The sequence below is a fragment of the Corvus moneduloides genome, chromosome Z (genome assembly GCF_009650955.1).
Source record: "Corvus moneduloides isolate bCorMon1 chromosome Z, bCorMon1.pri, whole genome shotgun sequence".
Taxonomy (NCBI): domain Eukaryota; kingdom Metazoa; phylum Chordata; class Aves; order Passeriformes; family Corvidae; genus Corvus; species Corvus moneduloides.
The window spans coordinates 68,761,902-68,780,563 of NC_045511.1; the positions used below are offsets into that span (position 1 = coordinate 68,761,902).

At 51.2% G+C, this 18,662-nt stretch overlaps 2 protein-coding genes across 4 annotated transcripts in view; one reads left to right on the forward strand and one right to left on the reverse strand.

The window, feature by feature from the left end:
* Nucleotides 1–18,662, forward strand: part of LOC116437867 (T-cell activation Rho GTPase-activating protein-like) — a 633,784-nt gene that overhangs the window by 588,538 nt on the left and 26,584 nt on the right. The gene's annotated exons all lie outside the window — the stretch shown is intronic.
* Nucleotides 5,631–17,666, reverse strand: LOC116437865 (serine/threonine-protein kinase PAK 3-like). 3 transcript variants are annotated; one of them, XM_032096164.1, is made up of 13 exons: nt 17,635–17,666; nt 16,705–16,839; nt 16,086–16,427; nt 15,491–15,658; nt 15,005–15,167; nt 13,344–13,407; nt 12,603–12,651; nt 11,729–11,841; nt 10,400–10,517; nt 9,462–9,561; nt 8,820–9,016; nt 7,230–7,367; nt 5,631–5,878 (listed from the first exon to the last, which is right to left on the reverse strand). In XM_032096164.1, exons 1-13 carry the CDS (start codon nt 17,653–17,655, stop codon nt 5,789–5,791), a joined length of 1,698 nt encoding a protein of 565 aa, XP_031952055.1. In that variant the 5' UTR covers nt 17,656–17,666; the 3' UTR covers nt 5,631–5,788. The 3 variants fall into 3 exon arrangements, with proteins under 3 accessions (XP_031952055.1, XP_031952054.1, XP_031952057.1); XM_032096163.1 differs by lacking the exon at nt 17,635–17,666 and having other exon boundaries at nt 16,705–17,454; XM_032096166.1 differs by lacking the exons at nt 12,603–12,651; nt 13,344–13,407; nt 15,005–15,167; nt 17,635–17,666 and having other exon boundaries at nt 16,705–17,449.

An 18,662-nucleotide genomic window follows, 5' to 3' on the forward strand; every position in this document is an offset into this window, starting at 1 on the left:
GACCTGTTGAGGATACACTTCTGTGGAATTTAAAAATGAAGACCCGCTGCACAATTCTGTAACTAATTTCAAAACATATTGAACCACCATCTAAGAGATACAATATTGTGATATCTCTCACACCCACTACGCATTAAAAAACACTGATTCCTGGGATTCACGGCGTGGGGGCACTGACTAATGAAAATTGAATTGATGATTACAACTGAATTTACATTTTGACATTTCAAACTGTTGGACACGGTAAGATTACTTGCGTTACTGCTTCTGCTGTTTCTATCCTTTCTCCTGTTACCTCTCCTCACCTCCATGACAACCCATAAAGTGAAGAAGACCTCTAGGAAAGAGACATTTATTACAATGTTTGAGTCACAGGGTGGCTGTCAGAGACTGAAAATAGTTCATGCCTCAAACACTGATATAAAGTTTTGCTCATTATAAAGAAGCTACAACTGAAGAAGCTTCCCTGAAGAGTGGGACTTTGAACTGAAAGTCGAACTGTTGATTAGATAAAGGGCATTGTTTAATCATTTCAGGCTGAGGGAAAGGAATGCATCCACAAAAGGCCAAAGCCAGCAGCTGCAGCTATCCCCGGCTGAGTTTGGGGTGGGAGGAGAGCACAGCTCACAGAAGCCAGGTTTACACAGACTCCTCCCAACCGAGGGGGGAGGAGGAGGTTTTGGGTGCATGGTGCAACCTCTGGTGAGAGGCAGTGAGCACCCATCCTCCAATTACACAAACTGGCCCAGCTGTGGAACCCCCAACCCCACGGCCACATGCACAGGACGTTCACGTGAGAGGCTTGGCCCCACAGGGCTGCACGGGATGCAACAGACCCAGAGTCTGCCGTGAGAGACTGACCCCACCCCAGGGGGACATGGCCGGACGTGCCCACCCAGCCTGAGCATGTACACCCTTGGGACTCTGTGCCTTCTGGGGGCACCTTCGCCACCAAGAGACCAGCTGGAGAGGATCAACGAACAACATTGGGATCCACGGAGTGGTGATACTTCCCTTATTCTGTCCCTGTCGCTCTTTCTGTCCCCACCACCTTCTTTCTTTCTTTCTTTTCTTTCTTGCTCTCTTGCTCTCTCCCTTTCGCTGTTTTGCTGTTTCACTCTCTCGCTGTTTCGCTCTCTCGCTCTATCATATTTACCATCAAATAAACCCCTTACTATTGTCATATGGTCTCGTTTGCCCCTTAATTCGGGCAGAGGCATTTCTAAGAAGCTTAAAACTGGATCGTAACAGGAGCCAGCCATGGGTGGCAACCCCATAGGCCATGGCTGTGGAAGTAGGAGTCCTACTGGACCTCTGGTGCTTTTTCCACCTTTCACTTGTTTGGACTCGCAGGCAGATCCCTACTGGAAGCATTATCCACACTACAGAACATCCAGGGGTTTTACCTAATAGCCCATACCCAAGTTAAAGTGTTGGTATGTTTTGTTTTAAACTGATTGATGGGAAGGATAATATAAAAAGCTTGATAAAAAAGAAGACCACCAGAAGATATGGACTAATACAATATAGAGCTCAAGCCAAATGAAGTGTCAAGTATAAGAGGGGGGATTGTTATGAATAATTTTTGAAGGTTGGCTTTCGCCATATGTTGTATTAATTACGAATTTTATTATAAATTATATAAGGGATTCTAATGTTGGGTATTATGATATTATCCGTTGGAAATATCAAGGGTATAAGATACATGTTAAAGGATTGATGTTGCTGGGGTGGCTTTGATTGCACACGTTTGGTTTGGTGGGGGTTGGGTGAGTTTTGTGTGACAGTGCCCGTTCTGCGGGGAGCGAGCTGTTGCCGGCCAGACTTCGGGAGCAGCACCGTGAGAGCAGTGAGAGCCCTGGCCATGCAAACCGCGATCGCCTCAGAGCCAGAAAAGCGCGGGCTCGCAGAAGATTGACGGGGCCGTGGCCGTGCAAAGCCAGGGATTGCTGTGCATCAGCCGCGAGGCTGTAAAAGGCCGAGCCGCCGTTTCCTGAACGAGCCGCGGGCAGCCAGCCGAGCTCCCAGCGCTGCCCTTTGGCTTTGCGAATTTTTTTTTTTGTTTTTGCGTTCTCGGTAAATTTTAATAACTCACATCCACTCCGCATCGGGGTCGTTTGTAACAGTAGCCCTCGAAGAGGGCAGAGCCCGGGAGAGGGGGGAGATGCTGGAAGAGGGAGGAGTGATCGGGAGAGAGGGAGATCCCAGGAGACGGAGACAAGCCCTGGGGTACTCCGGGATGGAGAAAAGCCCGGGAAAGGGGGGAGCCTGGGACAGGAGGTAGCTCGGGACCGGGAAAAACCCGAGAGAGAGGGGCGAGCCTGGGAGACGGGGGAGAACCTGGGAACGGGGGGAGATCCCGAGAGAGGGGGGAGCCGGGTAGAGCGGAGAGAGCCCGGGAAAGGGGAGAGAACTCTGGGAGAAGAGCCGGGCTGGGAACCGGGAGAGCCCGGGATCGGGGAGTCCTGCTGATGCCTAGGTTTTAACTTTTATATTTTCCGGATTCTGTACTGCTTAGAGTGTAACTCTGAGGTTTCTTGTAGCTTGCTAATTTCTGCCCACTTGGGCTGGGTAGACATAACAAAGCCTCTCCGGGCCTGCTCTCCAAGGTCACCCCGACTGTCCTAGACCTAAAAGTATAACCCAAAGAGCTTCTAAGGGGAGCCAGCGGAGGGGAAATTCCATCATTGAACTGAAACTTTAATTGGAGAATTAACCCTGATATGCAAATGAACCAAACCTATAAAGAACTCGTGACCTGTCGTCCATCTTGGGGTCCATTTTGGCAATAGCCTCTGGCTCCCAGGGTGTACCTTTGAAGGCCTTTCAAATAAATACCTATTTTATTCTTTCACTTCTGTCCAGTCTCTGTGTCTAGGAGGCCTCATAAGGCATCACTGCAGCCGGGCTGGGAACCGGGAGAGCCCGGGATCAGGGCGTCCTGCAGCCAGGCCAGGGCCGGGCGCGGGTCAGCGCGTTTCGGGGGAGCGCGGCTGCGGGGACGGGTCCGGAGCCGGCGGCACGTGGAGAGCACTGCTGGGCAGCACCGGCGGCGGTGAGAGCACAGCCCTGCCTGGGGATGGGCACCGCTCGGGCTCCCAACGAGGCGATGGCACCGCCGGGTTCGCCGCCGTATCCGCTGCAGCGCAGAGCATCGGTCCCTCCTCGGCGCCAGGGGTCACCTGCGCCAGGCGCACCAGAGCATCGCCTCTGTCTTGAGAACCCACAACGAGCAGCGCCTGGCAGGGACTGCAGATCCCCGTTGGTGGCAGGGAAAAAAGAGCAAGGAATCTTCCATGGGAGAATAAATGGAATAGAAGTGAGGCATCACTGTGAAATGTGTTGTACTGAAATGCTATTGCTCCTGGCTCAGAACATGGAAGAGGAGTGGGGAGACATAAATCAGAAGCTGGATGCAATGTCCAGGGACCAGTGATCTGGATAAAATGCTACACAATTGCTGGAATGCTGTATGGATGACTAACTACTGCTTGCCAAGTAATCTGGACTTGGGGCAGCATAGTTATCTCTCAAAAGTTCCTCTGAAGCCATGATTGAGAAAATTCTAAAGAAAGGCTCATAGACCCCCATTTCAATGCAGTTGCTGTGGGTTTGATAAATGAAATCTGCTTTTGCACCTTGATTCTCCTAAAGGTTTGTGTTGGGTTTTTTTCACGCATGCAGGCATGCATGCAAGATTTGGAGATCTAAGGTAAATGCCTTCTATAAAGGGTGTGGAAGATACTGGCCTTTGGTCAGCAATACATCAGCAAGAGACAGCTGAGCCATTATTACTGAGAGGAAGAACAGCCCTGCAAGAGGGGTGTGAGCCCTGGCTGAAGTTCAGTAGAACCACCTTAGGCAGGATCAGTAAGAAGGTACTGAAGAGTGAAGGGTCTAATCATTTGGTGCAGCATTGTATGGACTTGGGGATCACTACAGCATTGCAAACAAGTTCTCTTTGCGGCAGAAGAGGCTTCCATCTGCTGCCTCTGCCAGAGGCACTGGGATGGACAGAGTGAGCAAGGCTCGGTCAGCTGGCAGGGTTATGGACATTTGCCACAGAGGGGCTGCAACAAAACAAGAAGCCAAAGGCAAACAAGCTCATGGCCTGATTCCAGAACAGCCCAAGCATCCTTTTGGCCCTGCTGGCAGGACAAGAAGGCTCTTTGCACCTTAAAGGCTGCTTAGCCCTTTGCAGGAGCAGCCCAAAACATCAAGATCTACAGCAGAAGGATGTGGGGGATTTTGGGTTCTTTTGCTCACTGGGTGGGAGTTGCTTCAGTTGCTGTTTTGAAGGTCTCGCCTGAGTTGTCCTAAAATACAGCAAAAAAAGGCTGTGCTTTCGCTGAGTGAAGCCACGTTGTGTCTGTCTTTCAGAAAGGAATAAAGAAAACACAGATTGCCTACTGAAATTGTTCTGCTCCCTTCCAAATCAGTTCACTAGTCAGGCATAAGCCTCAGGCACGTCCCCAGTTCCCTCTCTGCCAGCAAGGCAGAGCTGCATTGTGCAGTGCTTGCTGTGCACCAGAGAGCACAAAGCAGGCTGGCCTGGTGCCCCCGAATATTTCTGCAGAACGCTCTGCATTTCACACCTTTGCTCTGACTCAGTGCAGAACTCCAGGATTGCAGGCGCTTCCTCCCCGAGCTGTGTGAGGCACTGGCTCCTGCGGATCTGACCTGAGGAGCTGTCGCTGCCTCCCGCTGGCCTCGGTGCCCCGGCAGAACTGCCGTGCCCGAAGGACGCTGCCCTGTGCTGGAGCCTGCGGAGCAGCCCGGCTCCCTCCCGCTGTGCCCAGGCTGCTGCACACACTGCTAACCTTCCCCAGGCCTTCCAGGGCAGCCGGCAGAAGAGCAGCAATCCTCAGCCGGGGCACCAGCCCTCGGCTGCCTTTTGCCTTTCTCTCCTCCTGGGCCGCCTCCAGACGGCCAATGGCACCAGTCTGCGCTGGGCCCAGCACGGCTACGCTTCCCTCGGGAGCAGCCAGCTGCCGCTTTGGCTCTGAGGCGGGAGGATTTGCCCGCTCCCAGGAAGAGGCACCCAGCGCCACGCTGCTGCCTCTTGCAGCTACAAGGGCCTCCTGCCAGCCGGCCTCTGCCGAGCCTCAGGCTGCTCTGGGCTCTGCCAGGGCTCTGCTGGGGCTCTGGCCCAGGCAGTACTGGGCTGCTCTCACCTCACAGTGGCTGACAGCTCTGCATCAGACGAGACTTTCAGAGCACCCTCACTGATCTTTCTGCTTTCTCAGTTGAGCAAGACTCTCCTCCAGCCAGAGATTGCACTTAGGGATACAAATCCAAGTGGCAGGAACCCCAGTGCTCTCGAGTCACAGCTGAACACCTGCATCTGCACAGGATGTTTTGGCTGCCCCACTCCTCCTCTGGTTTTGCCTGCAAATGCCATTGCCCTTTCTGCCTCAACTAGAAGTACCATGGCTGGGCAAAAACCGGCCAGTGCGTCGTATTCCAAAGGCAGTGTGGTGTGGAGAGGATGAATGAAGAAGAGCCTGCCCCACTTACAAACCACACCAAAGAAGCCATAAGTGTCCCTTTCCACCTTTAAGAAACAACTGACAATTCAGAAGGAAACATCAAGCTTATTCACAGGCTGAGAAGGAAGGGAATCTTCAAGGTGAGTTGAGGTTTCAGAAACTTTATTTATATGCAATCCTGCTCTGCAATCCTACACTACAATCCTATTCTACAATCCTACTTGACAATCCTACTTGACAATCCTACTCTACAATCCTATTCTAAGCTGGTTGTGGAGTAAACAGGTCTGACGTGATTATCACATTCTTGTCTCCTCCTTCCTCTTCTTCACTGCAATGAGCAGTGGCACCAGGCTGGATACAGGCTCAGCTGATGCTACAAATGGGTGCTGCCCAAAGGAAACAAAACAAAAAAACCCAATGAACCATGACTTCCCAAGCTCAGTGCTTCACAGGCTCAATCAGGATTCCTCAGGTTCCTAGAAAGACGCAGAAAGAGGACTGACGGGACCATCTGCACCTCCATTTTCATGTGCAGGACCTTGCCATCACAGGCCAACCTGGCCCAGAATCCCACCTATCCATTCATCCAGGTGTCTTCATCTTGCTGGCATTTTTGCCCTGCCAGTGCTCTAGAAATGGTGCTTTCTGTCCCCGGGGTTTCTTCCTTTCAGGAAACTTCAAAGCCTCACATAGGTCCCTCTCTTTGAAAGAAAGGCACTGTGCTAATTTCCGCAGGGAGACAGAGCAGTGTCTGCCTTTCCATCCCCTCCCCCTCCTGTGCTGGATGGCACCTGCCTTCCCAGCAGGGACAGCTGAGTGGCACTGGGTCCTGCAGCTCCCTCTCTGCCACTCAGCCTGGCGGTAACCCTGGGGCAGTTCCCGTCTGCTTGACCATGCCAGGCAGCAGGTGGGGCTGGGACAAATCCATCTCAGCTGTCCTTTTGTGGGTGGCAGAAACCCCTAGGAGTGGGGCAGGGGGCACAAACCAGGGTCCCTCAGAGGCTCACAGCGAGCTCCTCACAGCCAAATCTCTGACTGCTGGGCTGGGACTGGTTTCCTTGGGTTCCCCCACCACCATTTCACGCCTCTGTACCCCGCATTGCTCTAGCTCAGTTCTTTTGCCATCAGGTAAGACTGAATACCCCACCAAATTACAATACAGGGCGACAGAAACAATCAGAGGATGGAGCACCTCTCCTCTGAGGACCAGCTGAGAGACCTGGAGTAATTCAGCCTGGAGAAGAACAGCCCCCAGGGAGACTTTATTGCCACGTTCCAGTACTTCAAAGGGGCTTCTGAGGAAGTGGGGGACACTTTTTTTAACAGGGCTAGTTGCAGTAGGACATGGGGTAATATTTATAGTATATAATGGGGATCAAGTCAGGTTGGGTGTAAGGAAGAACTTGTTTTACTCGGAGCATGGTGCAACACTGGCACAGGTTGCCCCGAGAGCTGGTAGGTGCCCCATCCCTGGAAACATTCCAGGTCAGGTGGGATGTGGCCCTGAGCAACCTCTGATCTCTTTAAAGATGTCCCTGGTCATCGCAGGGCACTTGGACCAGACGACCTCTATGGGTCCCTGGCAGCCCAGCCCAGTCGAGGATTCCACACCATTTTCATTAGAAAAGCACCAAGGGTGGAGGGGAGGGGCAGGGGGTTGTCTGATGCCTTGGGCTTCAGTGGAGGAGGAGCCCATCCCTTGGACACTGTTTCACCTGCAGCCCCTTCGCATTTTACCTGCAGGAGCTCCTTGGCAGACCAGCGCCGCTCCTCGTTTGTCTGCAGGCAGCAGCTCAGGAAGCCACGCAGCAAAGGCGAGAATAGGTTGGGCTCCTGCAGCTTTGGTCTCCCTCCTGTGGCTATCAGGAGTTGAGGCTGGAGAAAAAGGAAACACGAGGCTCCACCTGCTTCTTTCAAGTATCTGTAAATGCTCTCCCAGAGCCCATTGCAGTGGCAGTTCCTGCCCTGGCAGATGGGCAGAGATGACTTTCCTATACCAACAGAAAAGCCAAACCCCAAAGCAGCCACAGCTTTTCCGACATCCAGCGGATCTTGCCTTGGCAGCTGATTTCATTGGCTGACCTAGCTAGTGGGAACTACATCAGCAAAAGCACGTTTTGCTTCTCTGAGGATTGACACCAGCTTGACAGGCTATTTGAAGAGGGAGTTTGCTCTATCTGTACCATCTCCAAGGATTATTACATGAAAGGCATCTCTGCAGTGCTTGTTGGTCCATTAAGCACAGCTTCCATACAACAAAAATCATCAAGTTTTTTGTTCTCTTCTTGAAAAAAATGCAGACGCAGAATCCATCTAAAATAGACGGAAATAACAATGGAAAGAGGCCTAGGAGTCTCCATGAAAACGCCCGCCACAATAGTAACAGCTCTGTGCTGGTGGCACTGAAATAGATGGTGACCAAAGAGACTTTGTTATCATCCTCTTCAGCCCAGAGGAAAATTTCCTTCGCTTTTCCCACACCACCAGAGGTCACAAAGGGGGTTTTATCCTGTCCCTCTGCAGCTGAGCTCAGCCACTGGACACGGTGGGGAGCTGGAGCCCTCCCTGTCATTATAACTCTGCAACCCAGGGACGTCCCTGCTCCTGCGGTAAAGGAACACGGCACCGGCGTCAACCACAGACCTTGGGTCCCAGCCCCAGTCACCTGGCTGCAAGCTCTTTAATGTACCAACAAACACCAAGGGTTTGGCATACAATTCTAACTGCAGTCTGAGAAAAAGACATGCTGAACTTATCCAGGCCACCCAGACACATGAACGTACAGATGATTTGGAAGCCTGAAAGTTTCAAAGACCCACAGGATTTGGAAAAGATGCTACAGCTTGGAGGAAAATTGATGGCTAATAAAGGAAGAAGCAAGAAGCACTGCTTGGGGTTTGCTTTGCTGGTTTTTTCTCGTCTTTTTTCTTTTTCCTTTCTCTTTCTGTTCTCCTTTTATCTTTTTCTATAAAATTGAAACTGGGAAGGTCCAGCCTCCATTTCAAAGGATATTTATCACACTGCTGAACTCTCCACTTGAAAAACTCTTGTCCTTCAGAGACAGAGCTCCAAGAGTGTTCAAAAAGCACATGAGAAACGTCAGGCATGGCTGAAGGCCAAAATGGCAGGTTTCTGAACTGGCTGCTTGCCACTTCCCTTCTGATGCAAGCAAAACTACAGCAGATGCTGATGTGCTGCAGGGCCATTTTTAGAAGGGGACCTTGGTGGAAGCAGTGCCAGCAGATGGCAATGGGATTTTGCCCAGTTGCAAACAGAACGTGGGACAGGTGAGAAAGACAGAGGGATCAGTGAGTATTGGCTCCTTACCGAGACAGGATCTCCATTCCAGTGAGGAGCTTCCCGTTCCACCATTTCGATTCCCACTATGCCAAAAGACCATATGTCCGCTTTGGGGCCGTATGGTTGACCTGTCACGATTTCAGGTGCCATCCACCCAGAAATCCTGGCCACTGATCTCTGTCTACTCTGCTCAGGGGTGAGCTGAGCAGAGAGGCCAAAATCAGCTGAGGAGAAAACAAAAGACTGTGAAAACCAGCTCAAATTAGGAAACCAAGCAAAAGAATTCCCCACTCTCAGTCTCAGAATGCACTGTGTAATCTGCTGGAAAACCGTCCGTGCTCTATCTCCGCAGGGCTTTAGCCAAGGAAAGATGGAATTGGCCACTTCAAAAAAACCCACATTTTTTACACTGCCCCCAGCAGTGGCCTTTATTTTCCTGAAGCTTTGGATTGTAGCTCCCTCCCTCTGGAAGGGACGCACACAAACCTATGCCACTCTTGACTGCTTGTTCCTTGTGATACCTCTGTGCACGTTGCAACTGTGCCCTCAGCTCACGGCAGGGGTCCCTGCACTGCCACCAGCACCACTTTGGGGGAACTGGCAGTCACTCAAAAGCAGCCCCAAACCCCACATCCCCGGAACGCCGTGCCTGACCGAGAATATACCGACCCAGCTTGACAGAGCCGTCGGTTCCGAGAAGGATGTTGCAGCTCTTCACATGTTGGTGGATCATGTGGTTTGAATGAAGAAAATCCAGTCCTTTCAGGCACTGAGAGAGAAAACAGAAACAGGAGGGCAAAAATTAGTGATGTGATTTCAGCACACAAGAAAGGAAACAGCTCTAAAAGATTCCCTTTCCAGGGGAATGGGGAGTAATGGCAGAACACGGAGCCATCGAGAGGAAGAGCTTGCTGCTCCAACACTACCTTTCTAAGGGAAGGCATGTCAGCTTTTGAAAGAGCAATGGGAATTGCTGTTCTAGACTGTCCCCTGCAAACCAGCCCCAATGACTGCTGCTGCAGTGGATGTGCTCTCTCCATCCAGAGGACAAACGAGGGTTTGCCATGAAAGAAAAAGTCCTTCCCTTTGGTGTGAAGTGGATCACTTTTGGGTGGGGGGCTGCATGGCAAAGGTTTTCTTGCTAGCCTCAGCATAGACTTGGAAGTATCCCATGAGTCACCTTTCAGAAGCAAACAGCATTTTGGGTGCACTACTATCCTTTTCAGCTGAGGACTGTGAGAAAGGAGTCTCTCTTTTTCTTTGCCATTAGTTTCAAATCCTGCCACCAGCACCTTTGCTTTTACAGGCAGGGAATGCAGTGCAGACAGGCTCCAGGCAAACATTTAGAGAGGCAAGGTGGAGAACAGCAAATACAAATACAAGAGACAGAGCAAGAATACAACAGCAGGAGATAAGAATACAAGAACTGAGTACAGTGAGTGCACGCACACTGCCACACAGTTCACTTGAGATGCTCTTGCTTCTCCATAGCATAGCAGCAACACAGAAACAAAGCTTGGCACATGAAGTCTCTGCTGTTCTGAGCCCCTGTTTCCCAGACAATCCTGCCCAAGCCCTCGGAAGGAAGCACAGGTGGGATCCCTGACCTCTCGACTGATGGTTGCCATCTCGTCTTCACACAGGTAGGTCTTGCTGATGACATTGCTCAGAGTGCCTCCGTCCATGTACTCCATCACCAGCCAGAGTTCCTCATCCACAAGGTAGCTGAAGGAAGGAAACAAGGGCGTGGAGATGAACATACATGGCTACGTTGCTGTTTGGAAAAGACAATGGTTGATTCTTGTTTCTGGGTCCCTTTGAAACGAGGACAGAACAAAAGGAGTAGACGTTCCCTCTAGGCTGTGCAGTGTTTGCAACCTGTGCAGTCTCAAGGAGAAAGGCACAGCTGTGAAAAAGGAGATGTCCTTGATAGCCAGCAAGTGAAAAATGCAGTTTCGTAACAGCCCAGATAAAAAACCTGTCACGCATGGTGTTTCTGGAAATAAGCACCTAGTCTTCCTGGCATGCACAGCAATGGAAAAGAGGGGCAACAATCCCAGGGAAATCCTCTCCAGGATGGTTCATCAGCACTTAAAACACTTGAAAAAATCAAGCCCCAAAACAGCATGGAGGCAGTGAACTTCAAGGCTATTGATTTAGTAAGATAGTGCTGATCCAGGTTTTTGAACAAACTTCAAACTAAGTGTGCCAGGGAAGATTAATGCAGACAAAATGCACTCTCTTCCCATCCATTGGAGATGAGTAGAGAAATGATAATTAACCAATAATTAACAGCTCTATTTTCTGCCAGTGACCCTGAATCAGGGGGAGGAAGGGAAGCAGAGGTTAAATGATTTGCTAAGAAGCTGCTTGTTAAAAGCAATGCATACCGCTTGCTCGACACTTACTGTGCCTACCAAAGCAGAACGAGAAGATATAAGACTATTGATAAAGGGAAGGAATCGTGACCAAAGATCCTGTTTTCGAACATGTGCAGGGAAGCAAGATGAAAAGTTCAGAATGAGGAAGACTCTCTACTTCATCTGAGGAAGACTCTTTCCTTCATCCTGGACACCCCTGCCCACGACCACCAGACAACACTGCGCAAGCGCAACGCGGATGTAAATGACTTTTGGGCTCATTGTAATACGAGGCGAGGCTGGGCAGGGCTAGGCAATGAATATGTATAGGTGTATTGGGAAACTCAATGACTATGGGACTTGTAACCCGATACGTACCAGGCTGAATGCAGCTGTCAGCACGCATGACTTTGGAGGAATTATCCCCCATGCGTCCCAGCGCTGGAATAAACGTACCTACTTTCCTCCTTATTCCAGTAGTGGAGTCTTTCCCGCATATCAACCCAAGTGGGTTTTTAACCTCGCATGCTTGAGTACGCGAACCAACATTCATGGGATAAAACCACAACCACTCACCTGTCTAAATAGTTCACAGTGTTGGGGTTCTTATTCATTTTCATGACCATGAGTTCATTTCCAGTTACTTCCTTCCTCCTTGGTCCTCGAAGATTTATTTTCTTTATGGCCACCTAAAATGACATGGAAAATCCGTACCTTGAGAAGTTGGTGGCACATGGAGCGAGTGATTTTGGAATGACACAGCCGAGCTGTGCCAAAGTGCCTTGTGATTAGACACAGGAGGAATTAGGAAGTGACATTCCAACAGCCCATTTCTCCGCTCCCTTGGGGCCAGAAACAGGACATGTGGCCACTGACGTTTTGTCCTGTCCACTTGGTAACAATGGTGTCTCAACTATCACCCACAAAGCTCTGCCCACACTCTCTGCTGCTGTCAGGGATCCAAAGAAGTAATCCAAGCCTTGGTACTCTATGGATACATCCTGGGCTATAACAGCAGGGCTTAGGGGCTTTTAGGGACACCTTGCACATCCCTCCCTAGGTGCACTTCCCAAGCGCAGCACTGCAGGTTGCTAAGGAACTACCAGTAAGATTCAGATGTATTTGCTGGCAGCCAGAAATGAGAATTCAGGACACTGAAGCTGTAGCCTCAAAGAGCAGTGAGATGCTCTAAGGCACCACCTTTGTTTTAGCCATTGAGAGCAAGTGAGCGCGTCCTTCTCCGAAAGGGACCGCCGCCCTCCTTGCCTTCCTTCTGGCAGCTGAGAAGGACAAAGACTGTCCCAAATGCATTTTGCAGGCTGGCACCCGTCTGCGCTTCCTGTGCCTTTGCAGCACAGCTCTCCCGGTGACCCAAAGCTCCAGCCACAACTCACACCAGAGGGGAAAGCCCTCGAGAGCTGCAGAATCTGCAGGGGCTGTTGACATTTACCTCTCCTCCTGTGGCACTGTCGAGTGCTCTACAAACCTCTCCGAAAGTCCTAGAAACAAAACAGCAGCAAAGAAAGGAGAAGCTGTTTAGCCCTTGGAGTGAAAGCCAGCCCAGATGGGAGATCTCTGCTGTAAGTGCCTAAAACCTGCAGGGTGCAGGAAGGATCTGCCAGAAGGCGATGATGCCTTTTCCTCTCAAGTGTGTGGGCACTGGGCCTGTTCCTGAAGCTTTGGGCTTTAGTGCCTCAGCTCAAAAAGAGAGCTTATTCTTTCATCTCGGGTTTCAGTTTCTGAACGGTGTGGTTCTAATCCTGACCACTGAGTATTTCCTTCAACAAACTCTTGGAAAGAACTGTTCCTGAGAGCTGTTATCTGACAGCTCCCAGGGGGTAGGTTGCTCTTTCAGGCAAGCAAGATTCTTCTCCTTTCATTAGTGTGGCCATATGATTTTGAGACATACAAAAATGCTAAGGAAATTAACACACAGGTGTCCCACAGTTGAGAGACCAGGAGATCTTCCAGCTCCTGTTCCTTGCTGCAGGCAAGACCTTGGCAGCATGGAGATGTCTTTGACAACGCCTTCTGACCACACTTACACATTCTGACCAGCACTGAGAGATGGGACAATCTAACGCCAGTGTCTGAACATGTTTGCAGCTTGCCTGACTTCACATTTGGTAGATATTCCACCAGCAAAACTCCTGGCCCATGATTTTGTAGAAGTAACTGTGGTTGGACTCACCCGCTGCCGATATTTTCCAGTTCAATGTATTTCGTCACCGGATTTTCCATGCTCACCATTTTCCCTGAGAGGAACAAAATGCAAGGTGCTCACTTGAAAGCAGAGATGCCACCTTCCAGGAGATACAAAAGGCAGCCCCGCTGCCCGGGGCTCTGAGCCCCTTGTGGTCAGCTGGGTAACAACAGCAACAACAGCAGCAGCACCAAGACAGGCAGCTCGGCAGCACAGATGGCTGGCACAGATTTTCTACAGTTCTTTGGAGAGATCTCTTGCCAGGAAACTAGCCACATTCAGAGGAGACAGAGACCAGAAGAGAACAGGTACCAAGGCAGGTGAGTTGTCATCTGTAAGCACTAAGGAGAGCTGGAACTAACAGCGGCTTTCTTTTCTTGGGAATAAGCACTGTGAGATTCAACGAAAGGTTTCATATTTCCCAAGATTAAATGCACCTTGGGTTCTAGAATCAATTCCTATGAACAAGTGACATTTTTAAGACAGGAAGGAATATTGCCAAGTGTTGCCAGGAGGGGAGGGCATCTTCTCCACCTTCCAGCAGTTTGCCAGAAGAACGCCTTTCTCTTTGTAAAGCAGAGCAGCTCATGCTATAAGCAATAGCAGCGGGGCTTTCAGCATCAGGACCCTCAGCCTTTATGGGCAGGCTGAGCTCAAAGACGCCCTTGCCGTGCCCCATGTGAAGAACCACACTGCTTCTCTTCACCCTGACTGCGCGGCTCAGTCGCTCGCATTGGACTCGCCCTCTCAGCTCCGCACACGTCCCCGTCTTCCCAGCTCGGCACAGCGGCCATGGGCAGCAAGGACAGCAGTGCTCCTCAGGCGCCGGCGTGGCACGGACAGCTGCCCCGAGGAGATGCTGACCCTCTCGTGAGTCCAGGCCGTGCGATGCAGAAGCCGGCCCGGACGAGGGGCTGCTGCCTCCCGGCAGCTCCGCGCTGCAGCGGCCGGGCAGCAGCAGGACTCTCCCAGCTAAGGAAGGCTCCAGCCTCTGCAGTCGCACCGGCCGTCAGGGGCAGGGCAGGTACCAAGGCTGGGAAAGCCCAAGGATGAGCACTGACAAGCACTGGGAAGAAGCCACAGCCAGACCGAGCCCTGTTACAAGCTGTTGCCCCCATTCAGGGCACGACAGGATTGGCTTTGAAATCAGACACACCGAGGTGCACATCAATGGCCTTTTTGTCCCAACAGGTGATGGTAGACACAGAGTCAATTGGGCTCTGTTCTCAGCCCCACCAGGCCTTATCTGAGAGCACAGCACTGGCAGCTATTATGGGCAAGAAGCAGATTAAATAGGTTGTGCTGCAAAAGCACAAAGGGCTTGATGTGTTTTCCTGGAGAGTGGCCTGCACAGGGTTGTGCCAAAGGGTAGAACTCCAGCAGTCACAGCCTTCTGCTGATCCAGGAACAGTCCCTGCTTCTGCCTTTAGCGGAGAGGGAAGCTCAGGCAAACCCAAGGCAGTCCGAGCTGCCCTCAGAGGCAGCAGGAACACCCAGAGCACTCCCTCGCTGCCTCGAAGCACAGCAGTTCCTGTGGGGAGTCCTCAATGTCCCCACAACCACATGCTCCAGGAGGAACATTTGGTACAGCTGTGCTGGCACATGCACACAAAACACTGTCCCTCACCCAAGAAATACACAAGACGTACTCAGTAGCTCCAGGTACTTGTCCTTGTTCTCCTGTTGCTGAGCAGCTGTGACCACACTGGAGCTGAGCAAACTGCCTGGGCTCCACTTCTCAGGTTGGGGAGCAAAGGCTCCTTTAGATGACGCTGCTGCTGCAGCAGGTTCAGTGACAGAGCCTGTGTAGATCTGAGACAAGAAATGAGTTTGTGTCAGAAACTGTGGCTGGCAGAGACTGCCCTGGGATCACATTTCAAATGCAAGCCCTTAGGAAGGTGCTGTCAGCCACTTTTAGAGCTCTTAAATGGGTTTCTTTGGATGTCCACTTCTGAAACCAGAAGGGTCAAAACCAAAGGCTGATTTTACTCGAGTTCATGGTCAATTTCATGTTCCATTTTCATGGATTTTCTGAAGGATGACTGCCACAGTGACTGCTCCACTTCCTCCCAAGGACTCCTTTCCCCCTCCAAGGGCTGCAGACACACTTGCAGTTCCTTGTTCTAATGTTCTACCTCCTCCCATTGGATCCTCTTTTCCACCACCATCTTCAGGATGTGCTCAACCTTTAGCACCTCTGGTTGGGACAGGTCCTGTGCCTCACGCCAGCCTTGGGGCTCTTTGTGGCCAATCACTTGCTGGAAGTCTTCACAGGCTGCCAGGTGAGATGTCAACACTTCCACCTCAAGTCAAACAGAACAAAGCAGTCAGACAGTACAGCTTGTCGCTGTCAGCCATGGGTCACAGACTGTGAGGAAAGGGAGAGAACAGGAGAGGGCCAGATTCAAAAAGGATACAGAATTCAAAATCTATCTGGGTCACCAAGTTGAGCTGCAGAAACACCTCAAGAAACAAGGAGAGCAGGAACAGGCCAGCAGGAATCCATTCGGATGACTGCCGGCCAACAGGCCAAAGGACTAGTCCCACTGTCCAGGGCAGCAGCTGAGATTCAGCAGCCCAGGACGTGTCCTTCAGAGTGGCTGTGATAGAGGCCACAGCAGGAGGGCACTCAGAGGCATCACCCCCTTGCCTGCTGCTCTGCAGAGGAGAGGCAAGAAGGGCAGAAGCCACCGGTTCGGTGACTGCAGCAGCTCTCGCTGTTGCACTCACTTGCTTTTGTAGAACCTCCTTCTCCTGAAGCAGGTGATTAAGCTCTTTGATGATTTTCATTCCTTCCTCCAGCCTCTTCTCCCTTGGCTTGATCCTAGCCTTATTTGTCTGCAACTCTGCCTGCAGGCTGTCCTCCACTTTCTGTGAAGAACAAGCGAGAGCAAGTTTCACGAGTGGAGTGGCTGCCACTCTTCTACTCACCTGGTTTTGTAGATCGCCCCTCTGCCGATGGAGATTCCAGTGCTCTTGAATTCTTCTGATGTCTTCTTCGTGCCTCCTCTTCACTGCCTTGATGTCACTCTGGGCTTCGGGCAGCTCTGCTTGTGGCTCTGCCTTGATGTCCTGTGCACACAAATGCAGAGCAAGTGACTGGGAGCTGGCATCAGGCTCAGCTTTTTCCTCTTTCGGCCTCAAAATCACATTCATTCAGCCACTTCTTTCTGCTTCCCCACCCAGCTCTGCTTCCATTGGAACCCTCCCATCCCAGTGCTGGTCTGTGCAGATTACAAGGCTCTGTGCTTTCAGTGCCTGTGGGACTCCTGGTCTCCTCCATCCCAAGAGCTCCATTTTATGCCCCTGTTCCTGCCCTTCACTCTGCCACCTGGCTAGTCAGGCTTACTTGGCCATTCTCTTGTGGCTCTTCCACCTGCTGCCTGAGCTGCTCCAGCTGCTCTCGGGCTGGGAACAGCTCTCCCCGAGTCTGGCACGGCATCTCTGATAGAGCAATCTGTTCATGCTCTTTCTCTAGAAGGAGCTGCACAGAAAGCAAGAGAAGATGGGTTTCAACTTCCCATAAAACATTTGTGGGGCAGGACTCAGAGACTGATGGGCTCACACATTCCCAAAGCAATGTACTGCTGCTCTCCTGGGTCATTCCCTGCCCGTGGGAAGGCACAGATTCCAAAGTGACAGTGGCAGTACAGTCAGGGTCCCTCTGGGACTGAAGCTGACAGGGAACGTGGGGCCTTTCTCAAGGCTCTGCTGAGGACCTTGCTCCTCTTCTGCCGTGTCCTGTTTGTGTTCAGAAGTGACTGACACCCAGCCCTGTCCCACAGCCCCACCCTGGCTCTGCAGGTGGCTTCCTGTGTGAGCTTGCTCCTTGTGAGAGACACTTCTGGAGTTCATGTTCTCTTCAGGCCTGCACTGCCATTCCTGCCTTTCTGACATCTACACTCTTGGATTATTCAGGAGATGAGGATGCGCACAAAGACCCTCCAGAGGAGGTCAGAGGGCCTCTATGGCCACCTCAGTATATGGAGGAGGACCAAGGTGTTTATTCTCCTCCCTCTTTTGTCAACTGAGAATTCTGACTGGCTGTACCAGAGACCCTCACAAGGTCCCATTAACAAATTAATTTACAAACCTTTCCGGATGCCAATGAAGGAAACCATGTGTCATGTAATACATGTATGACCAGAGTCCCCAAACACCACCTAGAGCATGAGATTGTTCCAGTCCCTTAGGACAGGCCAAAATTTAAAGGATAAACAGGGGGTTTCAGGGCGGAAAAGGCTGGAGGAGGAAAACACCTCTGAGGGGAAAAAACAACCATCTCTGGAGGGGGAAACATCTCTGCCTGCTCAGGATCAATCAATGGAAGGAGTCTCTCCTCCTCCTCTCAAGGGGTGCCTTTAGGTGAGCTTTGCACCTCCAGCTGCCTTGGAGCAAAACCAGGAAGATTCATGTAGGTAGATAGATAGATAGACAGATCGATAGATCGATAGATAGACAGATCAATAGATCGATAGATAGATAGATCTATCTCACTGTTATCATCTCTCTTTTCCTATACTTTCCATCACTGCACACATCAACACTCGGTAGCCAGTGCCCTGATCAGCAGCAATCCTGAACTTGCTCTCCTGTTGCTTCAATAAACCACACTCTTGGGGAACCTGGAGCAGGAAGGTCCTTATGGAACACAATCAGACCCAGGGCCCTGCACTGGGAACTGCACTCTTTGTGCATCTGTGCTGGGGCAAGTTCTTCTCTTGGACTCGACCAGACTGACGGTGCTAAAGTGGCTGCAATCAGAAATGAAGCCTGGCCCCTCACAGCCCCTCTGACCTCTGAGGACCCTGGAATGCAGGGGCCTTGATTTCCTGCTAAACTCCCATACCTGGAATGCAACAGATACTGATCCCCCGGGCTGCCAAAAGGCACGGGCGCTGTTAACCTGAAAGTGATGTGCAAGGCCCTGCTGGCTGGCCGGCCACCAGAACAGCTCCTTCTGCACCAACGTCCCTGCCCCAAATTACGTGTTCTCATGCAAAAACACTGCATCTTCCAGAACCGCAAACTAACATTCTAGCAGAATCTCTTCCAGTGCTGGAAAAGGGCAGGAAAGGTTGAGCAAAAGCACCTTTGCTCACTGGAGAAAGAGAAATGACACAGGGCCTCTCCTTCTAGCAAACAAACAAATAAATAAACAAAAAGATGAAAGTATCACCTACTCCAGTGTCTAAAGCACTTGGATGCAGTCAGGGGATGCTTGGCAGGGAAATGGCCCTTGTGGTGAGCACTGTCATGTAGGGATTTATGGAAGTGTAGCTGAAGGTCCTTCATGAACCTCCCTTC